The following is a 25,452-nucleotide window of genomic DNA, read 5'->3' on the forward strand; positions in this document are numbered from 1 at the left end:
ATGACCTGCTCTGGGAGAGTGGAGACAGTGCTGCTCATCTCGCTCTTTCTACACACCCATGACTGGCTCATGGGAAACCTCCATCATCACAGTTAACCACCAAAAAGACAGGGGGAGACAGTAGAAAGTACTTCAATTTTCTTAATTATTTGCTTTTATTTTTCATAGATAACTTCAGTTAACTCTATGCATTTTAATTTTTTTGTGAATTTCACAGTTAGCGATGAGACTGAAGTTGTATGTTTTTGTCAGGTTAGTATGAGACTGACTATATTAGTGCGTTATGTGCAAACTCCCGATGACATCTCGTCTTCCTCTTGTCAGCACAACTGAATGTATGAATTAATTGGTCTCTGTTTCATAGTCAGGTCTGGATTGTTATAGACCAACTTATGATGTTGCTCTGCAAATCCTTTCACCATCTGTTTAGTTTAGAAGAGGATGATGTTTGTGAGTTTAAAATCTGTTTTCCACTGCTTTAAAGTGACCAAACAGTTCCTTTATAATTACCTATGTTGTTGAGGAATTGTTAATTCAACTACAGTCTGCATGGTGCACATGCCTAAATACATTTATACTCGACTACATCTATTTAAAACATTTTATGACAAACCTTGTTACTACCTTTCTGGTACAGCATTTAGCTACTAAAGGTGTACAAGTATTGAGATATTTCACTTGATATTCATGGCTTACACATTAAAAGAAGTCGATCAGATGCAAAGGTAATTATTATTGGCTACTTTGGCTTGTAATTGGTGATATAACATCTATAGACAAGATACAAAATTTTCTTTATTAGATTTTTCTTTATTTAATTTTACTTTATTATTATTTTTAAACTTGAGCCCGAGCGATATATATATCGGTCTAAAATTGGCCAGTCACATATTAAAATTGGCACGTATTTTTTTGGAAAAAATGTGTCTTTATGATATTTTGTGAACTAGTTTATTTTTATCACAGTGTTGCAAAGTATGATAAAAAATCATGGCCTTTTTTTTCAACAAAGTAACCTGTCATATCATATGTATGTGTATATGTTATGAATATCAGAGGCCAATATATCGGCATATATCAGTATTTCTTACCCTGTAAAAATTTGAGTCTCTATTGGCCTCCAAAAAAAAAGTATTATTTGGGTTCTTCTTAAAATTAATAGCCACGTTTAAAATATTTAGTATATGTACATATTTACAAAAGCAGAGAATGTTTTATGCTGTATATGACAATTATAGTACCCAGCAGTTTGGATAATGTACATTCTGTATATGCATATTTATACAGTACATTAAAGTGATCCCATCACAACTGTGTTTATCTTTCAGTGGAAGTGGAAATGTGTTCATTATGGAAGTTTTTCTGTCCCATCAGTTTGAATATGAATTTCTAATATTTAATTTTCACAGCATCAAAATCAGACTTTGAATTTGAAAAACCAACAGTGTAAAAAAAAAAAAAAAATTCTAAAAGAAAAAATCAGTGTAAAATAATACAACATCTAAAAAAAAAAAATCTAAAAAAAATTCAACTTCAAAAAATTCAGTGGAAGATGTTGAGTCTGGTTTTTTTCCACTGAATTTTTTGAAGTAAAATTTTTTTCCACTGAATTTTTTTAAGTTGAATTTTTTTTTAATGTTGAATTATTTTACACTGATTTTTTTTTTTTTAGAAATTGATTTTTTTTTACACTGTTGGTTTTTAAATTCAGTCTGATTTTGATGCTGTAAAAATTCAATATTAGAAATTCATATTCAAACCGATGGCACAGAAAAACTTCCATAGTTCATGTGGGTGCTGAAGGCTTCTTTTTGATCTGCAAACAAGCAAGAAGCTTCGTCAAAGTTTCTCTTAATCTGCCTTTAGTTCTACTTCCATTAAAATAAAGGAGCACATCAGAGATTTAACATGTGGAAGCTTTAATTTCATGAATTTAAAAAAAGAATACACGTATGCCAGCTTTAATAAATAACAGTTTCTGTTTCCCCCCCTTCAGAAATCCCCCCTTTTGTTTATTTCTTCATTACACTTTATAACCTCTTAATGCGTCAAATGACAATTACTGCTCAATTGACATATACAGTGCACAGGAATCACACAAAAAACAACATGCTTGCTGCTTGAGATAGGCGGTCTCCCTTCTTCACTCTTCTGTTTTTAAATTATACAGCAAAATCTCTGGAAATGCAGTCTTATTTTCTCATAGAGGGTAAGCGTGTTCAGGGAAACACAGACTGAAAATGAAGGTTTTAGGAGAATTAACATCAGGCGTAGAGTTCACTCACTGGAGTTGATTGTAATAGCATAGATATCCAGCAGGGGTCCTTCCTGAGGTATCTGAAAGCATTTTCATGCTGCTGTTTGACATGAGGTCACCCAGTGTACCACATAAAACACAGCACGTAAAATAAATAACTGACATCGTCCACAGGTAGAATTCACATATAACTTTGCTCTCGTTGTTTCTGCAGGGTAACTATTAAGTCTACACTAACTTCTTATCTATTAATTGCACTTAAAACATGAATTGGCCATTGTACAGCTACATTAAGGTACTTTAAGAGTCTTTCTCTGACAAATGCCAACATAAAGGTTAAACAGGAGAAATCTTTTGCAACATAGGTAACATACATAGTTTTTTATATCTATTCTACTTTCAGCATTTCATTATCATTTAATTTTATCTTTTGAAATCTTCGCAAACAGGACAGAGGTGTCGGACAGTTTTCTCTTTTGCATCAACATTAAAGGGAAGACTGATGGGACTCCAGAACAATGAATTGTCTTTAATTTCAAGTGGATACAATGAAAATCAGGGAAAAAAGGAGGGAATATATAACAATACTGTGGTCAGGAGTCAAACACATCTCTTTTATTACCATAAAGCAAAAACAGAGGCTACAAAAAAAGCAATCTTTTTTTAAATTGATTAATTTAGTAAACTATTGCTGTCGATTCAATTTCCAAACATTAAAAAAGGTAAAAAAATGCTGGTTCAAGGTCCCTGGTTGTTGAAAGGACTAACTTTGCCTAGTCTTAAATAAATATATCTTAGCATTGCAGTAAGACTAAAAATGTCTTCTTTGTTTAATCTGTACTAGAAGAGGCACAAATAACATTTTGCACTTTAAGGCCCAACTATTTAACAAATTGTAATCTTATTTTTTAAATTGGACTGGTTGTTTGATGAGGGTAAAATCAGAACAGTGAATACTTGGACGTATGCAATGATCTACCATTCATAAAACAAGAACGGTTAATCAAAAAGCTGAGTGTTTAACGGAAGGTGCTCAAAATTTTAAGACTAGTAGCCGTACAATGTGACAAATCATTAAATTATTTAGATTTTATGCTCTCTGAGGCTGAAAAATTAGGAAAACAAAGTAATTGCAAAATACATTTTTGTCTTTCTTGCTCTTTTGGACAAATAAGATAAGGATTTAATGGTAGTCTAAAGGTATTCATATTATAACAGGCTGCAGTCACTTCTGCACTACTCAGCTAAGCTAGTGTTGCTAAAAGCTAATGTAGTTTTTAACAACACTAGCTTATCCGGTGATACTGTATTTCTCCATTAAATCTAGCGACTGCATTGTTTGAGCAATGAAATTTCCACACAAAGATGTTGTGGTACATTTATATATATTTCTTTCTTAAAAAATTAGAAACATTAAAAATTGACTCAATTAGCTTAAGCTAATACTAGCTCACTGCTAACTGCTAACTAACTTGTTATGCTTGTTCGATTTTGGTAATAGTTGCCATAAAATATGAAAGATAACCTGAATTAAGGTTAAAAACAACCAGGTTTTGAACATTATTCATGGTTTGATTATGGGGTGTTATTTGTATTGTTAATGTGCCCAAATCTTTCTTCTAACCTTTTGGATTTGTGCCTTTAGCCTATGGGGCAAGGTCACATTTGAGCTGTTTTTGATGTGGTTTTTAACACATTTGTTTTCATAAGTGTTGTTTTTGCAACAAAAACGACTAGTTTTTTAGCATCATAATGTTAATACCGTAGCACAAAACATCAAGGAAGATTCATATCTTAACTCCATTTTAACCAAATACATGCAGTTTTTGAGTTTTGGCTTTGTACAACTGGATAGACGATTGGTGGTGCTTGTTTGTTAGCATTTCCGGAGTGCAATTGCATAACAGTAATTGCATAAAAGTAATTGAACCTCTCTCTCAGAAAAGACTGAAGTAGTCCTGCTTGACACTGACTGTCGCCCCCAGTGTTGTCTGAGGCCATTAGCACACCTGGAGAGGAATGAGGAGCAGATCTCTGATCAGCTCCGACCGTAGCCTCACTCTTTGTTTCTGTCACCAGGCTGGGAGCTGGACCTCTGTCAACCAGTGTCACCACATGATAGGCCCAGAGACCACGGATGGGAAATGCAGACTGTCTCTCTGGTCACTTTCCTTCCTGTTTATTGTGGTCGGCAGGTGACAGCGCCGTATCTGTTTACCTACAAGTGTACGTGGGCGCCCTCATCGACCCACTTTCATTTGCTGGACTGGTGCCCTGCTACTACTGTACGACATCAGTTTGAGGAAAATGTCAAGCAATAGAGCAAACTAGATTAACAAGTCTCATCAGTTTTACGATGTTTTTTTTTTCCTGTCACATAATGATACAGTTTCTGTTGTTTAAACAAGAAGGACCACAATCATTTGTTCATTGTCATCAACGCTGTTATTAATCAAGGGCTCTACTTGTGTGGTTAACAGCTGCAAAGTCAAAACAGCTGGCCTTGAAGGAAGTACAACTTTGTTAAATCGCTCATCCAAAACATTAAAACATATTTGTGACATGTTTTCACCAAGGTGTCAGATGGTTTAAAAATCACCTCCAACAGCAAACAAGCTGCTTTAAAGAAAAATATCTTTCACCACATTCTAGCCCTCAGCTTTGAAGCATCACACGAAGGCTTTTCACATCAAAAGTTTTGAGATGTAAAGACTACCTTCTGAGATCTGCTAACTGTCAAACAGTTTGGAAAACTCCATCCTCCTACACACCTATCTGACATCAGGTTAAGAGGAATGCTGCGTCCATCAATGTATCAATTTTCTGAATCTGATGTTCATTCTCCTTTTATGTTGTGACAGTCCAGCAGCATGGAGATAAAAAAAAAAGCCTTTTTTAATTCTTTCAATGTCTGAATATGTACACCAGTATGCTGTATTTCAACAATCTCCAACTGTCTCTAATTGTCTAACACGGGAATAACTGTTGGAGAATGCTGGGGACAAAACAATACCGCCTTATAGAGGTGAAAGTCTGAATTTACTGACAGCATTTCAGTGGGATTTATTTGACCTGGTTGTGCTGTTGAAACCAGAACCAGAGCATAAGGATATTGAACTGGTGTACAACAACATATGTGACAGTTGTAGTAAACTATTATTATGGCCAGAAGCTGTCATTGCTACATCAACAGAAAACCTAAATCATATTTATTGCCATTAGACAAATTCACTTTTGTTTTTTGAGTATTTTGACTAATTTTTTTGGGCAAGTTTTTATTCATAGCGTTAAAAAATGTACAAAAATCTATCAATAATATTGTGATTATTGATAAGATTTTATGATATGTTCATTATTCACACCATATGGATATTTTATTTCTTCAGTATTGCTGTTATTGTCAATAACCAGTTTCCTGCTACACTCCTAAAGAACAGTACATTTTGAAAAAAAGCAAGGATCCCCGACATATGACCGAATGCACATCAGAAACAGAAACTGTAAATATCAGACCAAAACTAAACAATGAGAGGAGGATATCAACCTCGAGTCAGTTTACAGTGGCAGAGCAATGAGAGACATTCATATCATGATGTGATGAGGACCACGAGATTCATATCAGCTGGATTTTGTGTTAAAAATATCCCTGCATAGGATTAATTTAATTATTACTATTATCTCCTATTATCTTTTGAATCAACAGAGTCAACGTGACAACCAGCAACCAGAAAATGATTATATTTTTTTCTTGAAAATAGATTACAACAATTACTTGTTAAAAAATGGTTGTTTATTATTCTTTGAAAATCATTTGTACACTATCGGTGTACTTTAACAGCTCCTCTCAACACTGACTGGTGAGGTTGGACCTCGGCGTGGATCATCAGGAACTGGTGACATGAACCAGCATTTCTTTGTTACCTGCCTTCATGTGTTGAGCTAATATCGACATGTCGGATTAAATTCAGATTGAGCGTAAAAAGTCCCTCCCATCAGTTTTCCTTCAACCCTGAGAGATGTGTTGGATTACCTGCAGTTATGCTGATTTGCTGCTGTGACTGTTTGTTTGCTCAATGCACACACAGATATACACAATGGGTTGTCACAACTTGGTTAAGGTACTTTAACATTACTTCAGAACCTGGGTTTGTTAAACCGTGTTAAACCCCGCTGACATTAGGATCACTCAAACACCTCTGGCCTCTGCATTGACAGCCTGCAATTCTCCACTTTCGCCACTAGTGGGAGCTGTCCTATATGTGTTGGGCCATATCTGTTGGGCCTAATTGGAGAGCGGACGGCATGTTGAAATGCAATTTCTGCTCAGAATCATCAGGGGAAATGAACGTGAGCGTGGAGATGTGTGAATGTTTGAGGGTGAGAAGGAAGTCACAGACAAGACATGGCAAAAGAGGCAGAGAGAGTGTTTGATGCAGAAAGAACAGACAATCCCTGCAGGCGTCTGTCAGCAAGCAGATATGTAGATCTTTTTTTTTCTTTTTTCTTTTAAATCTCCAGATGTTTCAAAGACTCAGGTCACACCTCTGTTTGTCTGTGTGGTGTTTACGTGACCGTAGGCCAGGGTCCCAGTCACATCCGCTTCTGTTCATTTCAACAGTACGCCTGAAAGTCCCTCAAGTTATCGTTTGACACTTTTGAGACGGGACTTTATAAAGTGGATGGTCTCGGTGTGGACAGGTGACGTGACCTCAGAATAGGCTGTCCCCTCTGTTATTTGAAAAAAAAACAAAAAAAAACAGACTGTTCCAGCCCTTTATCATGACCTGACTGGATAGAACCATATGTGTCCATGAGGGTGGTGTGGGAAGATGTTAGGAGACCCTGATGGGACGTGTGAGGTCTTCAGTGGGCGTAATAGCCATAATAGTCTGCATCGCTGTTGCTGTCTTTCTCACAGATCTCTCCACTGCGTGGTGGCGGGGAGTTTTCGGTGCTAGATGTATAGGGTGACACCCTCCTCTTCTTGTCCGCCACACCACCCTCAAATAGGCCTGAGTCGGCTGAGTCTGCTGATTTCACAGAGGGTGGTTCGAGCCAGGGGTCTTCTGCTACCACTCCCACAGTGTTTTTGGGCTTGTCCTGCAGCAGGGGAGGCTGCAGAGACTCAAGAAGACTGGGAGGATGCAGCCTGGCGTTGCCAGGTGATGTAGAAGATGAGGAGGAAGAGGAAGAAGTTGATATGGGTCTAAACCAGCCCAGACTGGGGCTGGGTTTATTGGGGTGGCTGAGGTACTGAGGGGTGGGTCGACTGGTGCTCCAGCCTGCTGAGGTGGCCCCTGACACAGACACGCTCGTAGATGCAAAAGGATGGTCGGGGTAGTAGCTGAGGGCATGGTGAGCGGATGTCTGCAAAGGGAAAGGTTTGTAGAAACCGTTTCCGGAGAAGTCCCCCTCATAGGAAGAAGCGAAGTCAATCCGATTGGGCGCCACACCCTGCTGAGGTTGCAGGTACCAGCGGCTGTGGGGTCCCGAGCTGGAGGATGGGTCTTTGTGCTGCTGGGCCATACCGATAGGGTCCCGCCCATAGAAGCGACTTTGGGGCAGGGGGCTCATGTACTGTTCAGAGAGGTAGCCTTGGGGGTAGCAGCCCCCTGGCAGCAGCTGCTGGCTCTCAGGAGGGGAAGGGGTGAGGCGATCAGAGTCAGGAGGAGCATAGAGCCTAGACAGAAGAGGTGGAGGAGGGGAAGAGAAGAGAGTTTGAGAAGAAGAGGAAAAAAAGAAGGTGTTATTTCCTGCCCAAACCTCAAACAACTATCAAACATCTCACAGCCCCTCACACCCTTTCACTGCAACATGCTCAGCAGCATCGCAGTAATTGCATCTGCTCTAATATTAAAAGGGTGATATGAGCACTCAGGGTGTTTAAATGCGAGCAGTTATCCAGCCTAATTATTTATGCAAGGCTCACACAATGTTCTCAATCCAGTGTAAAGGAAGGGGATTCAACTGTAGTTTTCTCTTTACAAACACAGCTATTTTCCAAATTACTTACGTGTCATAATTGTCGCGGAAACCTTTAGCGAAGGGGTTATGGTCTATTTTCAGCTGAGTGATCTGTGTAGGGAATAGGAGGAGGGCAATGAGAGAATGTGTGCAAAGGAAAAAGAGAAGGAGTTAGCAACCACCATGAAGAAACAAGAGATTAGTGAGACAGGGGGTCACTGACTACAGATTAATGAGGTCAACGTGGTATTTCTTCTCATGTTGGAAATAGTGGGTGAGCACACCTACAGAACCGGGCCTTTGTATCTCGTACAGTGAAACTTTTATACTCTGCATCAGAGCAGCTGTTAGAGACATAGTGAAGACGGCACATAGTGGGGACGAGTGACACTGGTCAGCTGAGGTGAGGTGACTCCTCGCTGAACTTTCAATGTACTAATGCTGACACTAACAGTGTGTTGTAAATGTGTGTGTGTGCATTTTTGATGCCCTATATTTAGTAAAACATGGTTCTGACACTAATTGTTGCATCAATGACAACTCTTACTGTGAATAAGTAGGTAAATAAATAATATTGTGACAGATTAGAACTTGCTGATTAAGATCTGTTTGAAAAGTTCTGAAAGTGTGGTGACTTACGTCGGCGTTCTGATAAGCAGTGACTGCGATGAACTGAGTTTCTGGGAAGATGAAGGTCTGAGCTTTGGATGAGAGGAAGGGATCCTCCGAGCCGTCCTCCTTCACTTCCACAATGTGAAGACGAGGCTGGTACTTATGGAGTGACTGGAGGACTATCATCTGGAGGTGAGAACAATTTATAATAAAAATATGATCCTGTGTCTTTCAAAGACAATTTCTGATGATTTTTGCCTTTATTTGATAGAAAATTTTAGAATATCAGACAGGTGATAAGCATATTAAAAGCAACCTAACATGCTATAATGCTGTTAATGTTGTCATATATGTCTGGAATATGATGGAGGAACTTATCACTGCATGCATTACCAGTTAATTTGCATTAATTTCAGACCATAACTAAAAAGCTGTGGTTTTGTACGATTTAAAGTACGGCTTGAATTCTGTTTCTGAAACACTTTCAGCCACTAAACGCTCACATGGGCGCGTATACAGACTCAGATGCATCAGAGGGAAGACAAAAGGCATATAACAGACAAAAGAACTGTACCTGCGCCACATTGTTGGTGCTGCCCTTATTGTTGGTGAGCTTGAGTTTGCTGAACGACACTTCTTGTCTCATCCAGTGAGCTCCTGTGTTGGGAGAGTCGGGGTGCATGTACATCCTGTTCCCTGAAAGCAACCAAAAAAAATCCTCAGCCACACATACAGCATATCTAGGATGCTTTTTAGTGGTTGGAATATTTCATAAACCCAAGAGATGTATTAATCAAAGGATAAATATTACGTTAGACTCATGCAAATTGTCTTTCTTTTAAACATGTTATTAATAATCAACAGTGCCGTGAATTAACACTTTTTATTCTTTTGAATTCAATACGGTAGGAATACATTTTCTGCTTTATGGTGTGACCACACACAATAATATACAGAATTTACCATGAAAAAGTCAAGTGCTTGAGGATTTCACTGAAAAAAAGCAAGAAAGCTGATTGAGTTGAAAAAGAATGAAGGTGGAAAGCTGCAGCCAACATCAGGTTTCTGCAGCTGGGGACACTGTTTCCTCATAAACATTCCTTTGGTATTTTAATGTAGTCTTATGGCAGGATACAATCTCAGCGCCAAGAATTTTCACAGCGTTACCACAATGACCTGCTAACCCTTTATATGCACACCACATAAGTGCACTATTAAATCTAATTGAGAGAAGTTGTTTCACCACAGTTTCCACAACTGTAGCACATCAGCATGCACCTTTCCACAACACCTGACAAAAGTGTGACAACACTTTACTGTAAAATTTTCTCATTTAAATCATTGTGGTTTTGTCTATCATCATTATCAAGAATGCATTCATGAATGGCATGCTATTTGTCTTTTTTCTTTTTAAGGTGTGAACAGGAAGAAGTGATGAATTAAAGGAGGAGAGAACATGGAGAAAGAGACGTGGAAGCAGAAGTAGAAGCCAAATCCGAGGTGTGAAAAAAGGTTCTCACTCAACACAATAGAGTGCGTATGAAGTAGAATTAGAGATAATAAAGTGAGGCAACTATTCTATACTTCAAGATATTTATCGATTTTAGAGAAGTTCTTCAAAGAGGAACTTAGTCAGCGTTTCAGGTGCTAAAGAACTGATGTGATAATGTGATTTTCACCTGAAAAAAATATGTTTTTAAATGGATTAGTCAGGTCAAATGTGAGAATTCTTTTACATAAGGTTAGACTCACAATTTGATAAATATGTTGACTGAATATTTGAGGTTGATACGGGAACCTTTTGTAGATGGGATGGAATTTGTCACCCATTAAACAAGAAAAAGCCGATTTTTCTTAACATGTTGACACTGAAACAACACTGTTACTTTCTAACAGGAGCTTAAGAAAATACTGCACACTGTCAAACGTGCAAAAAAGAAGTTTATTTTACATTTTGGTGCATTTTGGTTATTAGGAGAAGCAATTTTCATCATCAGAAGCCAGCTCCAGTTTTACATGCAGGTCTAGTACCAAGATATTGCAAATTAATGTCTTTTGGAAGTTCAATCGTGTACGGGAGTTATTGTCTACTGTCTTCAACATTAAGATACACAGATATATATATCTATATGTATATATCTATCTATATATATATATATATATATATATATATATATATATATATATATATATATATAGATATATATATATATATAGATATATATATATATCTATATATATATAGATATATATATTGTTTTTCCTCTAAGCTTCACCAAGTAGTTTTAATGTCTAAACTTAACAGGAAATGAAAGTGGAAGTTAACAGAGGCAGTAAACAAAACTGAGGTTTAAAAGGGAAATAAAGTGTGAAAAAAACTGGGTTGCATAGTAGATAAACAAGGGTTTGTTGGTTGAAAGGCACTATCCCGCCCCCCAGTTCCATGAGACTTCCTTTACCTTTAAGCCCGGTTAACACTTTTTTAAAAAGAAATTTATTTTCCAGGACATAAAACAATAGACTTTGTCTTGTGACAGTATTATAGATGACTGTGAGATAGAATAGATAGAATATATAACGTATAAAAGCAAATAATATGTATATTTCCAGCTCTTTTCCAGCTTTTGTTTACTTCATGTTTTTTATTTTTTGGTTGCTGTTGTAATGGACTTTTTGTAACCTAGACCAAGAAAAAAACTTTCATGTGAATATGTGAAAAAGTATAACAAATGTGCATCATATTTCCAGCGTAAGCTTAAAGGTTGTGTGTGTAAAATATTTTAGGATAAAATCTGCTCATTTCAGATGAAAATATTTAATTATTCTTATTTCAAAGCTTTTTTATTCAAAATCCAGTTGTATAGTTTTAATAGTTAATAACCAATTAAATCTAATAATAGATCATTGCGAATGTTACACATTGGAAATGGTGTTTGATAAAGCTAATGAATTTTAAGGACAGATTAAACATTATAGATGCTTATATTGAATATTTTCTACATCAAAACTTCACAAAGTATGATTTCCGTGTTGTTTTATCACACCTTGCAGAATGTGCTGTGATGCTGGTGACTTGAAGAACGGCAAAAACAATACCAGAATATCCTCAAAAACCTCGAGGTTTCTGCATCATGATGCAGAACTTATTTGCCCCTTCTGAACGCCTGTAGATGCACCGAACTATTGCTAAATAAACCACTTCCTCAAGATCTTTTGTCATGCAAACAGAGATGAAGACCTTTCTCCTTCTCACAGATTGGCCAGGGATTTTGCACATCACACATTTTTTGATAAACAACTATGAATTTAGTTTATTTGTAGCTTTTCTGTCTTTCAGCAATGACTACTATGCGCAAGTATGTGATCAGAAGATCAAAATTTGTTTCTGAAAAGCAATCAGAGCAATGCTGTAAAATGGAGGCTGACTTTAAAAAAATTGGCCTTTATTGAATTGCAAACTGCACTCAATGTATTATCACTTGAAATGAATAAAAATTAAAGGATCAGGCATGAAAAAGAACTACTTTCAATAAGCATGTTGTAATAGCAAATTCAATGTTACAAGTAAAAGTCCAAAATGACAAAAAGTTAAAGTAGAGATTATGCAGAACAGCTTGTTTTAGTATAGCATCCAGCATATCATATCATTGGATTGAAGTGATATTGCATTAATGCATGCATAGCTTTAATGTTGCATCTGCTAAAGTTGGGCCTAACTGCATCTATTTACCAGGGAAGTTCTATCCACTATAAAAACCATCATTTATTCATAGGGTTATTACTTAAGCTTTCAAATAAATGTAAAGTCCAATAATTTTCCTCTGGTACGTTGTGGAGCAGACGAATGAAGTAGCATTAGATTTATATAATTAAGTAGTGTATGAGAACATCATCTGTTCCCACATCTGTTTCTTAATCTTTGGTCACTTTGAACTCTTTAGATAAATATTATACCAATGAATGTGAAGTATTTATCTGTGATAAAGTAAATCTGATAAAGAAAACAGCAGAACTGTATCATAGTTAGAAATGTACCTGGCATGTTGCCCTCTGCCTTCCCACACTGGACCCACTTGCCGCCCTGGTACCTCCAGTGGTGCTGATCGGCCAGAACCACGTCCACATAGACGTTATAGTGGGCAGACGGATCCAGACCGCTGATGTTGAAGCTCAGAAAGGGGAACATCCTCCTGCCCAAACACAAGGAAAAAAACACACGTTTATCTATGACATCATTTAGCTAAATTTACACATTTACTGTAAGTGGATTTGAATGTTAGTGAAAAGCTTTTTGTGTTCATAAAGGAATGTAATAGTTAGATAAGGACCACATGTCTTGTCCATTTGATATTGGTTGAAGCATAAAGCAAGAACAAATTTTACAGCTTTATATCGGCAAACGTTGAAGAATTTCAAGCTGGTTAGACTGGAAACTGGAAGTATCGCTGGCTAAAAACTGATGGTTTATAGCTGCAGTTGTAGTGTTGAACATGTAAAACCTGTTGAGTTAACTAAGCTTCACAACCAAGATAATTACACCTATATTTGAATCAACCTGTTTAACAAATGCTGCAAGATGTTTTCCAATCCAAATGCATTTTTTTTTCCGTTCAAACTTTCACATCTGAAGCTGCAGCCAGTGCCTCTGTGAAACAATCTGAACGGAAGTAGTGACTAAAACCACTCAAAGCCTCATTATATTATGCATTATATTCACTACCTTGAGTAGAAACAAGCACAACTTAATTCAACATGTCTACAGAAAGTTAGTTTTGTGTATATATATATGTCTCCTTTCTTTTTAGGAGCCTAATTTTAGGTTTAACTTTAGTGTAGTTTAAGTCATAAGATTTAAAATAAAAGATTCATTACTTTTGTTAAATTAACTTGAAATCAATATCAGTTTAAGTTTCCGTTACGTCACTCAATTCAAGATAGATAGATAGATAACTCTTTTTATATCTGAAGGGAAAATGCGTAGTTGTAGCAGTCAATGACATAATTATTGTTTTCACAGTTTGCCCTAACTTGTACATTACCGTGTAAAACAAGAACCCGTGGGCTTTTCCTTCCTTTATGCAGGTGTTTATTTATATCAATGAAGATAAAATGAACTGAAAACATGCCTCCATATGGTTTGTGATCCTAACTGATGTTGGCTCGTGTCCTGGGTTTGCCTTACAAGGCAATTTTGCTAAAATAAAACAATAAAAACGAAGCAGAAAACAGACTTCTCGGCAACTGCAGCCACCCTGTGGAGACAATATCAAATAATAACCATAAAGCCGTCCGTTACACGAGTAAAATAATATTTGTTTTTGTGAATGACAGAATTGTAAGTGCTCTTTAAGGCAGGGAGGTGATTCCCATTTGGAGCTCAGGACTACAAGACTCTTTCTGTTTCTTCACCATCTACAGACTCGGAGTAGGAGTGAACGTACGAGAGGTGGAGGGGGAAGGCTGACACTGTAGGTGAATATTTAATGCTGCTGTTAATAAAAGATGCCCCAGAAGATGCTCTTGATTGCTGAGGCTTTACATGTTGAACTCATTTTGACCACCGAGGGCTTCAGTGAGACGAGGTAACGGGGAGGTCAGGGTGTCCCCGAGTTCACGGCCAGGGAAGGAACGGGGGAAGCTGGGTTACACTGAATGAGAAATGACACACAAAACTACAAACACACTCTGCTGACATGCACATTTAAACTAAACATACGTAATGAATGTCTGTCATAAGAATGATTCCTACTGAGTAATTAACATTTAACGTTATAGGGCGAAAAACAACACTAAATATCAACACATGAATCAGTCTGTTGTGATTCATATATTCATCACCCTGCTTTCAAAGTTCATCACCAAGATTGCACAGAAATGCATAATCTTATTACATATTTTAGACTGAACATCACTATGAAACCAAAGCCAGCAGTTAGTTTGCGGAGTTTAAAAATAATGCCGAAAACAGGGTCTGGAAATAAGCAAAGTACTGTATATTGAGGTAAATACTGAGCAGGTATGTTAGTCAGCACAAACCACATCATAACACTTAGGCTGATTAGACTAAAATTAGTTTTTGCACACAAATTTGGAAACAACAAATTTTGATTATGTGGCACAAGAAGAAATGTCAATCAACTGATCACCAAAATCTTAAGGATTAATCCTCTGAGTGCAATAAATATATCTACTTTTATTTTTTAATCCATTAAATATATACTAGATATATATATTGACATATTTCAGTGAAAAAAGTCTATTTGTTTGTAGAGTTAAAATTAATTTGCTCTAGTTAAGATGAAAACCACTGGGGTTTGCAGTTCATTACTGTAGGCGTCACCAGCTGATAATGTATTACAGTGCATTTTGTGCTGATAAACAATTTGGCAATATGATTACAGATAAAGACACTTTGTGGGACACTTAAATGAGACGAAAAACAAGACAGATGTTCTGATAAACAATAAAACAATTTAGCGTTTTTCACTTGCACTAGGGAGCCATATTGGATTTAGAAGAAGAGCTTGGAAAGGTTCTTCCTAATTGCCTAGTAAAAAATCTGATCTTGGGGAGCGTCCCAGGTGAAACGTACCTATACAAGCTTGGAAATTCTGACTTGCCAGCTTAAATGGAACAAACCAATAGACTGATACTGCCATGCATACAGCCATGCAAACAAAGTACATTGTAGCTTCACAAGAAGCTAGCTGCTTCAGTGTTTAGTGCTAGGCTAAGCTAACTAGCTAACTTTTGGTTGTACAGCAACTTGGTGGAACTATTACGTACGTGTACGTATTTGTTGTAAAAGTGCTCGTTTTAAAAATGACATTCATCATTGACGTAACAGTCAAGCACAGACGCAACTAACATGTTCTGCTCTTGAGAAGCAGCTGAATAAGTGTAATCCCCAACATATCAAGCTATTAAGTTCAGTCCAAACAGGGCACACTTTCTAAAAGATCCATCAATGTAATCTTATGCTGTGTGCTTGCACTACAATCTATGATGCAGTCCGGGTCTATATGAGGTCATAAGAGTGCAGAGGTTGTGTGAATAAATTAGGGCAACATTTTGACCTTTGGTACAACTGTTTTACACTAACTAACAGCTCCAGAGGCGTGTAGATGTGTATCCAGTGATGCTAACTCTTATGGTGTGTTCAGTGTGAGGAGTGAATGAGCTGTTTCTGACTACACGTGCTGCCTGGAGTACAATAGGTGTACAATAATACTTTGAATAAAAGCAGGTCGGACTTAAAGGGAGGTTTGTCAACAAATGATTTGCTTATAATATTAAGCGTGAATTAAGAGTAGATGTATAGATGTGATAACTCTTAAAAGTGCTGGCTTAGATTAGTCATTGTAAGAGGGCAAAGAGTGTACTCGCACACCAAATGGCTCTTTCATAAACATCCTTTTGTTTCTTCTGTACAACTTTGGCGTGGGTGGAACAAATAGATAAGATCTTCACTGAAGTGGATTACTGCTTTATTGTAAAAAACAGGCTGTTCAATCGTTAAAAAGATAGCAATCAGCGATTGTACCAGAAGCGGTGACTGATCGAGACTGTTCTCCTCCCTAAAATGCGCCTTTTGAGGCGTTTATTTATGCAGGTAGTTAAATCAAATAATTATTTTCAAAGAAACATGTAAGATGTCTTGAAAGTAACTGCATGTGATGAGTAAACATTGTGCCATGATACTAGAATCCAGTTGTAACAGGAATGTACTCTAGACCTAACCATAACTGTTTCATAAATACACAAGCAATTTTAGGGAAATTCTCAACAGAAGCTAAAAAGAAGAAAGATTGAATGACTTTAAGTTGATTTAAGTTATGTATTTATTTCTCCTTATACTTATGGTTGACCTACAAAACGACACAGCCACTGGCTGTGAGAACTAGTTTAGCAGTTCCTCTTGTTGTATTTCCAACAAGTGCAGACTTATATCTGAGCAACCACAGTTGAGGGCAAGCAGACTAGCTGTGGCCACAACCTGCAGCAGCCTGCTGTGTCATAAAACTCAAGCTATTATTTTGTTTTAGAGGAAATGCACATTTTCCCATGGGTACGCAATATAAGCTGTGAAATCTAATCCTTACTGTGACCCCAACAGGGTTTGCCACAACAGTACATTGCATACCTATAAGAAATATAATTGTATGACAGCGCTGTGACCACATTGCTCTCTGACTATCAACTTTCCTTTAACTTTAGCGCATTTAAATCTCTTTTCCATATCGAAAAGTCTCACAACTCAAACTTTTCCAAGAATCTATTTGAAGAGGCATTTGCATGGTTAAATGTACTCTGCTGCATGTCTTAGAATGATGGCTCTTACCATCTTCTGCCATTCAACATAAGACGAAAACCCAACACTGAAGGGTCCCAGTAGGGTCTTTCTGGCTACATGGCGAGTCCAGTTTAATAATCAATCATAGTCCTCTGTGAAACACAATCCTGGCAGCAGCTCTTTAGTGGCTTGCAAAGAACAGGTGAACGGGCTCTTCTTCCACTGCAGTGTTTAATACAAGTGAAAACAGAAACTCATACGAATGGATCAACTCACCAACGCAGTGCAAATGTAATACAGAAAGTAGATGAATTAGCTACTAATTTTTGCTCCACTTATATTGTCGATTCACTTATACTGAAGCCTTTTATAGGAAATCGGAACTCCAGATAGGGGGAAACCATAGAAAACACAACAGAGAGGGGGTATTTGCATGTGGAGGTGGTTCTTAGGTTTGGTGTACAGAGTCGCTCAGAAAAGCCGAAAAACACTCAACACGTTAGCATGCAGCTATTTTCGGTGGTGGTGCTGTGGTTGTAAAGGGTACAGTTTCTACACTGCTTTCTGACTACAGTGTCGCACGCACGATTTTATCTATACACGGCAGTTACAAGAACAAGGAAAATAACTCTGTCTGTGGCATTTCAGGAAATGTTTTGGAGCAGTTTGATATGTTAATATGTAGACTTTGCTTTAACACCAGCAGGAATCAAACCTGCAGCTGTGCAGCAACAAGACAGACTCCCTAACCAACCTGCCAGCATGCCACTCTGACTTATGAACATTTGACAGGAGCAACCAATGTCTGGTACTCCCTCAGTCTGCTCCAGGTGTGTGTGTGTGCGCATGAAGACTCATAACTGTAGTTGTTTTTCAGACAAAATAAAATAGACAGAAGCGTGTGTGGAGCAGCCAGTAATACAGAGACAGTGACATTTGAAAATCAAAATATACTGCGTGGATGTTGGAGGGAGAGGAAGGGCTTTGGTTAGACAGAGGACACGGGAGGGGGGAAGTGGAGGTTATAGAGAGGAAAAAGGAAAGAGCAGAGGGTGGGAGGGGTGGAGGGTTTGTCCTGGGGATGGAAGGCAGAAGCTTGAGAGGAGGAGAGAAACCGGTTATTCACCAGGGAGAGGACTTTTCTACATGAGTGCACCCACTGATTCATCCAGACAGGAGCTCAGGTCCAGTTTTTGTCACCGTGCGTGCACTTGATCATCTGTGACGAAAACATGCCAGTCTACAGCTGCTGCTGGACACAAGCACTCTTTTAACACGCAGACACTCGCTTCTGTATTGACTTATCTCAGATGAGAGGTGAAACGTCTTCAAGACAGTCGAGCGAGTCCAGATGCCTTCATTTAACACTTCGGTATGCTATGACCAGGATAACTGAGAATCCACACAGATTTATTGCAAAGCACTTCAGAGGTGAAAAGGTTTGGGTTTTAAAGGGCATCAAAATGTGGTATATTATTAGGCTGCTGTTATTCTGTAGTTTTTTACATTGTGAGGAAATCTTACAACAAGGATTAAGCCTGTCTCATAACAATCTATAATTACATTAAAAAATGCACAACCTCTAGTGGATGTAAGGGCAGCTGCATGTGAGGTGATGCCAGAATGGTGACGGTGGCATTGTAAAAGAATGTATTCTTTAACCATGATGTGTTATAACCCTAGCTGAGTTTCCTAAACCCAACAAGGAAGTGACAAAGGTGTTCAAGTGAGGGGCTTTTTGCATTATTGACTGATTGTAACCCAGATCTGATGAAACAGATGTCTTATCTGGACGATGAACTCACGTCCCGCAGTTAAAAGTGTACCGTGGACGTCCTCCTTAAGAGGGCTTCTGCTTATTATAGGAAATGCTTCAGAATAATTGCTCCGATGTGGAAATGCATCAGATACGAGTCATATTCATGCTCATATTTCCCACCTGCTGCCCAAAGGGTCGGTTGTTAAGTGGAAAGCCCTGTGGGTTGTATTTAGGGGATAATCAAATGACCTATTCGGTTGTTTTTTGGTCAGAGAGCTTGTTGCTTTTTTTAATTCCTTCACTCCACACCAGCTGATAAAATGCTAATATGCACATTCTATAAGCCTACATAAAAAAAAAAATGTGGTTTGACAGCTGTATGGAAACACAGCAAGTTTGATGTCGAGAGGTCCTGACAGCAGTATGTACAGTGTTGAAGGTGAAATCTGGCTGAAATAGCTGGACACTGTAGTTTTTAAGCAAATGTTACTAAAACTGGAGTGCAGCTCTTGGGGACTATCTTTTAACTACGGATTATTATATGTTTGCTGGGTGGTGTATGACGGATTGAACTGAAATAATAGTCTTAATAGTAGTTTTTGCTAAAGTTTTTGCACAAAATTCAGAAGTTTTAGATGCACAGAACATACTTATCAGTGGGATCAGTTTATTGCTGTCATGAATGAGTAAAAACAGGTTTGTAGGAAGCAGCTAAGCAGCTTCTGTTTTGTCTTAATTGGCTTTACAACAATATTGTATCACCTCCTTTTTTCAGTTCTCCATCTTAACCTTTTTTTTTTTAAACCTGTGATAAATGATCATTTTGAGGCCAGTATTAATAGGACTGCGGCTCAAATGCAGCAGTCTTCAACATCCATTTATTTGAAGAGGTTATTAGTGCGATTAGAGGAAGTACTTGTTTAGCTATCTGAAGATATTGGCACTAGATGTTTCTGCGAAAAGCTGCATAGACACCCGTAGACAGCTGAACAGGAAATGACAGGTCATACTCCCAAAACCTTGAAATAGTTCCGCTTCTGCTTTCAGGCAACAAGAGAATAAATTAATAAAAATGCCATTTGCCTGGCATGACACAAGACAAAACAACGCACACATGCTTATTTATTTAATATTGCGAAGTGATAATTTCCAAAATACGACTTACTGCACATACTTTGGTTTATAAAGATAGATTTTTCATAATTTATTTAATCATTTGAATATTTGTCAGACAGAAAAAAAGCCTTTCTGTTGATATTCCAGCACGTTAACGCTGGCTTAGAACCTGCTCCTCAGCTACTCATTCAAGTATCTTGTAGTAAGTACCTGCTATTCTTGGAACGAAATAAACCAACGGATTATTTCCTCTTTGAAAAACTACACAACATCAAACTGATGCATGTTTGGAGTCAGTGGAGCAGAGAGAGCAGATGAGCATGATTCCTCTGTGTGTGAAGTTTAACATTATTTCCCTAAAAGCTGTTTGAATGGGAGGATCTTAGTCAGTCCCCTTTCCTTCCTAGAGCATGCACAGTCCAGTCAACCAAAACTTTGCACAATTTACGAGTTATCAATAGTCTTAAAGCTTCTAAAGTGTTTAATTTGATGATGTAGTTACAGGCACATCTCATTCCAACATTTCGAAATGTGGTTTTACACTTGAAACACCCCTGAAAAAAGTACCCCTGAATGTACGTGCTTCTTGGAAACCGCTGCAGGGAATGGTTTTCTTTTGTTGACTCATGTCTAAACTAAAAAAACACCCCAGGTGTGGGATCAGCATGCTGGCCAAATAAATGAAAGAGGAAAAAAGATTCACTTTCTTTTTTCACCTTCAGTCACTTCTCTTTTTTTTTTTTGTTATAAAACATCTAAAAAATTCCCATTATTAGAACCAAAATGTCCCTCATTTTGCTTTTCTTGATTGAATTTGTTTAAAGTTTTGAGCAAGAGCCTCTGAGTGATGCTCTGCTTCTATCGACCTCGACACCCCCGCTGTGTGCAGCCTTCGTGAACTCTGCCACCGTCAAAAACAGGCAGGCGGCGGAGAGTCTGAAATGGCAACAACTTGTGAGGTGATCTGAATTTAGCTCACGAGAGGTGTAGAGGAATTCGTCCCACTTTGCCACAGGTCATGAAAATGTGTCAAGATTTCAAAGCCCAGGTGTGGTACATGAGAAAAACTTCTGAGAGATGTCAGGCTGTACACCCAGCGTCTCGTTGAGGCTGAAGCAGGCAGAAAAAAAGAGAATCTAGTCTTTTACTTCCTGAGCTTCAAAGGTGCCGCACCTCCCCAGCATGACCATCTAAAGCCTCAGTGGTGTTGGACCCTTCTCTCCACATTTCTTTCACCCTTTCTCCTATAGATGCCTGTGTTTTGATTAACATTGCACACACTCAGACTCCTCTCTAAAATCACAGCAAAATTACTGTAGGAGCCTGAATCCAAGTTAAAAATTTAGGGAGGCTATTGCTTCTGATATTGAAAAAACACTTTTTTGTTTTTACTGGTTCTCTGCTCAACTTGGTCAAAATCTTTTAGAATTATTTTGTTTCTTTAAAAACTCCTGCTTTTTTAGTTTTTTTTATCATCTCCATCACTTAATGTGCTGCACCTCTTTCAACATGAGAGACAGGGGTTCGAGATAAAAGACAAAGAACACTGTCATCATCAGGAGTTTTTCGTAATATGAGGTCTGTGGTTTTTCTTTTTGCACAACGTGAAAATTAGCTTTTTGTCACATGTGGAAGGATAACACCTCTGCGCCCCGGTTCAATGACATTGTTATTTTGGGTCATTTTTTCTTTTGAGAAGTCTCAAAAATGTTTTCATCAGACTCTTTTCATCTTTGCTTCGAGGGCCACTGAAATTAGCTGCTTTAAAGTAACAACAGTTTTAATTACATGACCTCATAGATGAAAAGCTACTGAGCAGAGTGAGAGTTTCTGGAGATGAAAACTGTCAAGGCTGGTTAATGTCAAATGACTGAAAGCGTGCATACACACGCACACAAATACTAGATAAAAAATACCGAGAAAACAACAAGAAAATACCAACTAGAAGTAATTATTTTCCTTGAAAACATACACAAACCCTTAAGTTTGTAATAATGCACTGAAGGCGATTATATAAATGGCCAGCATGAGAAGAATCAAGCAAATAAACAGAATTTTTAATTATTTTTGTTTACATTTGATGGATAAATCTCAAGCAGCTACAATGAAGAAGCATGTCTGACTTCAAAAGAAGGGTTTGCACTTTGCTCCAGTTCTTACAGCAGTCAAGCAGAAAGTATAGACACCATGCAGGCCAAAGGGGAGCATTTTGCAAGAATGCAACTTGGGGCTGAAATTCTCGCTTGAAACTCTTAACTCTCCTTATTCACCTTGCCTGGAAGCTCGACAAAAAAAAAAAAAAAAAAAAAAATGCACCAAAGCAGCATTTTTCTAAATAATTTAAATAGTATTTTTGGCTCCACTCATCTTAATAATAAATTCAGGTTTTCAGCAGAAACGCCGTGTGAAGTCACTGGAAATATCACCATCCTATTATGTGACAACGCAATTGGTTTTGGTGCACAGATCCGAGCCATGAGAAACCTATGGCCTGAAACCTTCTGTCAAACACAAGTGTCGCATATTAGTGAATTAATCCTCATCGACGTGACTGCATCCTAATGCTCGGTGACCTATCAGAGGAGCCCGGCAGCGCCGCCGTCTCTCTCCTTCTCAGGTCGGAAGCTCCCTGCTCTGCTTTGGGGGTCAGACCTGCTTCAGTGACACGTCTTTTCCTTTCTTCTCTTACATTTTTTTTTTTAAATCACAATTTCGGCATGGCTTATCGACTTTAGAGCTGCCCACTAAAGTTATCGCGTTGAGGTTTCATTATCAGTTTCTGTCTTCCTCTGGATGCCGTCCTCTCAGTATGAACTGCCAAGGTGCCTCCCCATTTCATTTGAAAACTCTTAATGTTACGATCACAGGGGACGTAATAGAGGGAAAGTAATTAGTAGGAAAAACTAATAATTCTAATAAGATATTTTCTTGCAGAGATGGTAAAAAGTCCCTCGTTGCGCTTGGCGGCTGCTGGAGAGGGGAAGGCACCACGGTGACACGAGAGGTCAAACAGTAACTGAGGCTGCAGCTGATATCGGCTCATTTTGACAATTTCTCCTGCTTCTGAGTGACTGTTGTCCTAACCTGCATTTTCTTCTGTTAAAAAGACTAATAAAAACAGATTTAAGAAAGACATTTCTGCTACTTTTGAGACACTTCTAAAAAAAAGTCTGTTTACGCTGCGCAACTTTTAGCTGAGTTTAATTTTTTTAATTGTCGTGCTTTAACGGGCTTTAAGTAGACTCAAAAAACAGCAGTGATTGATCTGAATTGTGAGATTCTGAGGCCAGTCTAGTTATTCTGTCAAATAAAAATCCCAATAGCCACCAACACCTCCGTCCCCTGCGCTGATGTGGTGATGTCTGCAGACTACAGATAAGCCCCAAGATGAGTTTACTGGGACCACTCACCACAAAGCAAAAATCTCAGAAAAAGAAAATTAAAGTGCAATGTGAGGTGTTGTGGTGAAGAGGTAGCTGCTCGTTTTAAATGTCAGACGGCTGAGTGAGTAAATTAGAAAGTAAGTGCAAGCCTAAAGGAGAGCGGTGCGATATTTGCAATTTCTTCCACTCCTTTTCTCTCCAATGGCTTTTGTTTTGTTAGTGTGAAAATAAGATAATTTGCAGAATTTTGCTGTGAGACTTACCTCCCCTGTTTGGTGATTATCATCTCAGTTTGGAACTTGTGGAACTTGGCCCATAGCGGATAGTTATTGAGCAAAGCCTGAGTCTTCCCGCACACCTGTAGCCCAGGTAAAGGGTAGAGAGGCGGCCGCTGGTAACTGTGCTGAAAGCTCGCTGGGTTGTTTTCCGGAGTAGAGTACACATCTTTACCTCCCGTGGGAAACCCGTCTCCTACCGTGGAGATGTAACCCTGTCCAACCCCGCTTCTTGGAGGAGACCGCACGCCGCCGTAGGGACAGCTGCTGAGGGTCTGTGCGTAAAACCTGCCCGGCTGCGCTGCGTACCCTCCCATCGCTTGCTCCGAGTGGAACGGCAGCGCCAGGGCGTCCTGCCCGCTTTGAATAGAGTCCGGATAGTAAAACCTCGCGTCCTGAACCCCCATTTTGAACTCGGTTAGATCCTTGCCGCCGCGGTGGAGGTGACTGCTGATGTTGTCAGCGTTCTTTCCAAAAGTTTGCGCTTCAGTCCCATTCAACATGCTGAGGTAGAGGTTGCCACCTATGCCGCCCATTTGCAGCCTCGCTCCCGGACTGTGTCAAATGTCATAAGTTTAGCCCAGGCGTCCACTTGAACAATAACATGTACAATTAAAGGAGAGAAAAAAAAGAGGAATCACAAAACACAGACCTGACTGCTATCCTCACCTATTACTCAAAGCGCACTGACATGCTGTGAATGTTGAACTCGGTGTCTCCGTCGCTCAGGCTAACACATGAAAACATCCCTCTCACGCTCTGTTTAAGCAGTTTCCCCAAAGTTTTTTCTTTTCTTTCTTTCTTTCTTTCTCTTTTTCTTTTTTTTTCTTTCTTGTTTTTTTTTTCTTTTTTACTACCAGAGTGAATGACTGTCTTGCCTTTTATTTGACGTGTGGAGACACAACCAGTGACTCAAACACATGCGCGACTTTCTAGCCGGTGATATACATATAGTAAGTGGTCATATTTTGGAGGTGTGTCTGATGCAGCGGGGGACGTGATAGGCTCCAGATATGAAAGTGTCGTCCCCTCAACACTATATCACGCACGCACACGCTGACCTGTAACTTCTGGACAGTAACTGCTCTATCTGTCAGGGATCTACTCAAACTATAGACACCGCAGGTGTGTATATGAATAACACCAGAGGATATCTGCTATTACAGAAAACCATCCGCTCGTTTTCCGCAACCACAAAGTTTCTGGATCATTTCTGCGTTTAATGTTTAAAATCTGCACATATCAGGGTTTAATGTTTTGGCTTTTTTTGTTTCTGAATATCTAAATGCAGTTGTTGAATTCAGACGGGCTAAACGTTAGATTTTGTTCTGATTTTCCTGATCAGGCCAGTAATTTAGCCATGTGACCAGCAATTTATATAATATTTGTCCTATAGATTCACCAACTATGATGAAATGAAATATTCCTCATTTGTGTCCCTGTCATATATCCGTTTATCTGGATTTGAATCATGACAAAAGCTGCTTTTTTATGACTTCTCTCATTTTTTTTTATCCTGAATGGTAAATTCATTCTTACTTAAATATCTTTTAACAAACTGCGATTTATTGTAATTTGACCTAATCCGTTTCAGTGTAAATACAAAAAAGCATCGCCCACTCTTTGTGGTAGGATTATTCATCTTTTCAGTTTTTCCTCACCATAAACCAGTTGACGGAATAATAAACCCGATTTTGTTTTCAATTTCCGTTTGACTCATGATGCAACTCAAAAAAAAAAGTTAGATTCTTGTTTTTTTTTTAGCTTTTAATGTAGCAGCACAGCCATACTTT

General features: G+C 38.4%; 1 protein-coding gene and 1 long non-coding RNA gene across 2 annotated transcripts; one reads left to right on the top strand and one right to left on the bottom strand.

Moving 5' to 3' along the window:
- Window positions 1–1,988: 1,988 nt before the first annotated feature.
- Window positions 1,989–24,653, bottom strand: tbx21 (T-box transcription factor 21). Its single transcript, XM_075457472.1, has 7 exons — window positions 24,329–24,653; window positions 23,648–24,214; window positions 12,869–13,023; window positions 9,408–9,529; window positions 8,861–9,019; window positions 8,271–8,332; window positions 1,989–7,937 (listed from the first exon to the last, which is right to left on the bottom strand). Exons 2-7 carry the CDS (start codon window positions 24,193–24,195, stop codon window positions 7,121–7,123), a joined length of 1,863 nt encoding a protein of 620 aa, XP_075313587.1. The 5' UTR covers window positions 24,196–24,214; window positions 24,329–24,653; the 3' UTR covers window positions 1,989–7,120.
- Window positions 8,346–12,321, top strand: LOC142373984 (uncharacterized). Its single transcript, XR_012768615.1, has 4 exons — window positions 8,346–8,624; window positions 8,881–9,025; window positions 10,249–10,333; window positions 11,885–12,321. It is a non-coding gene; the product is annotated as an uncharacterized LOC142373984 (long non-coding RNA).
- Window positions 24,654–25,452: the final 799 nt, after the last annotated feature.

Source organism: Odontesthes bonariensis, chromosome 23, assembly GCF_027942865.1.
Source record: "Odontesthes bonariensis isolate fOdoBon6 chromosome 23, fOdoBon6.hap1, whole genome shotgun sequence".
In the NCBI taxonomy this organism is placed as follows: Eukaryota; Metazoa; Chordata; class Actinopteri; order Atheriniformes; family Atherinopsidae; genus Odontesthes; species Odontesthes bonariensis.

Excerpts from the sequence above, each read along its gene's own strand:
- tbx21 (XM_075457472.1), bottom strand. The coding sequence starts at position 24,195 with ATGGGCGGCATAGGTGGCAACCTCTACCTCAGCATGTTGAATGGGACT. Across the intron at positions 13,024-23,647 it reads ATAATCACCAAACAGGGGAG|GAGGATGTTCCCCTTTCTGA; the intron begins GTAAGTCTCACA and ends GTGTTTGGGCAG. Across the intron at positions 9,530-12,868 it reads GGCAGAGGGCAACATGCCAG|GGAACAGGATGTACATGCAC; the intron begins GTACATTTCTAA and ends GGTTGCTTTCAG.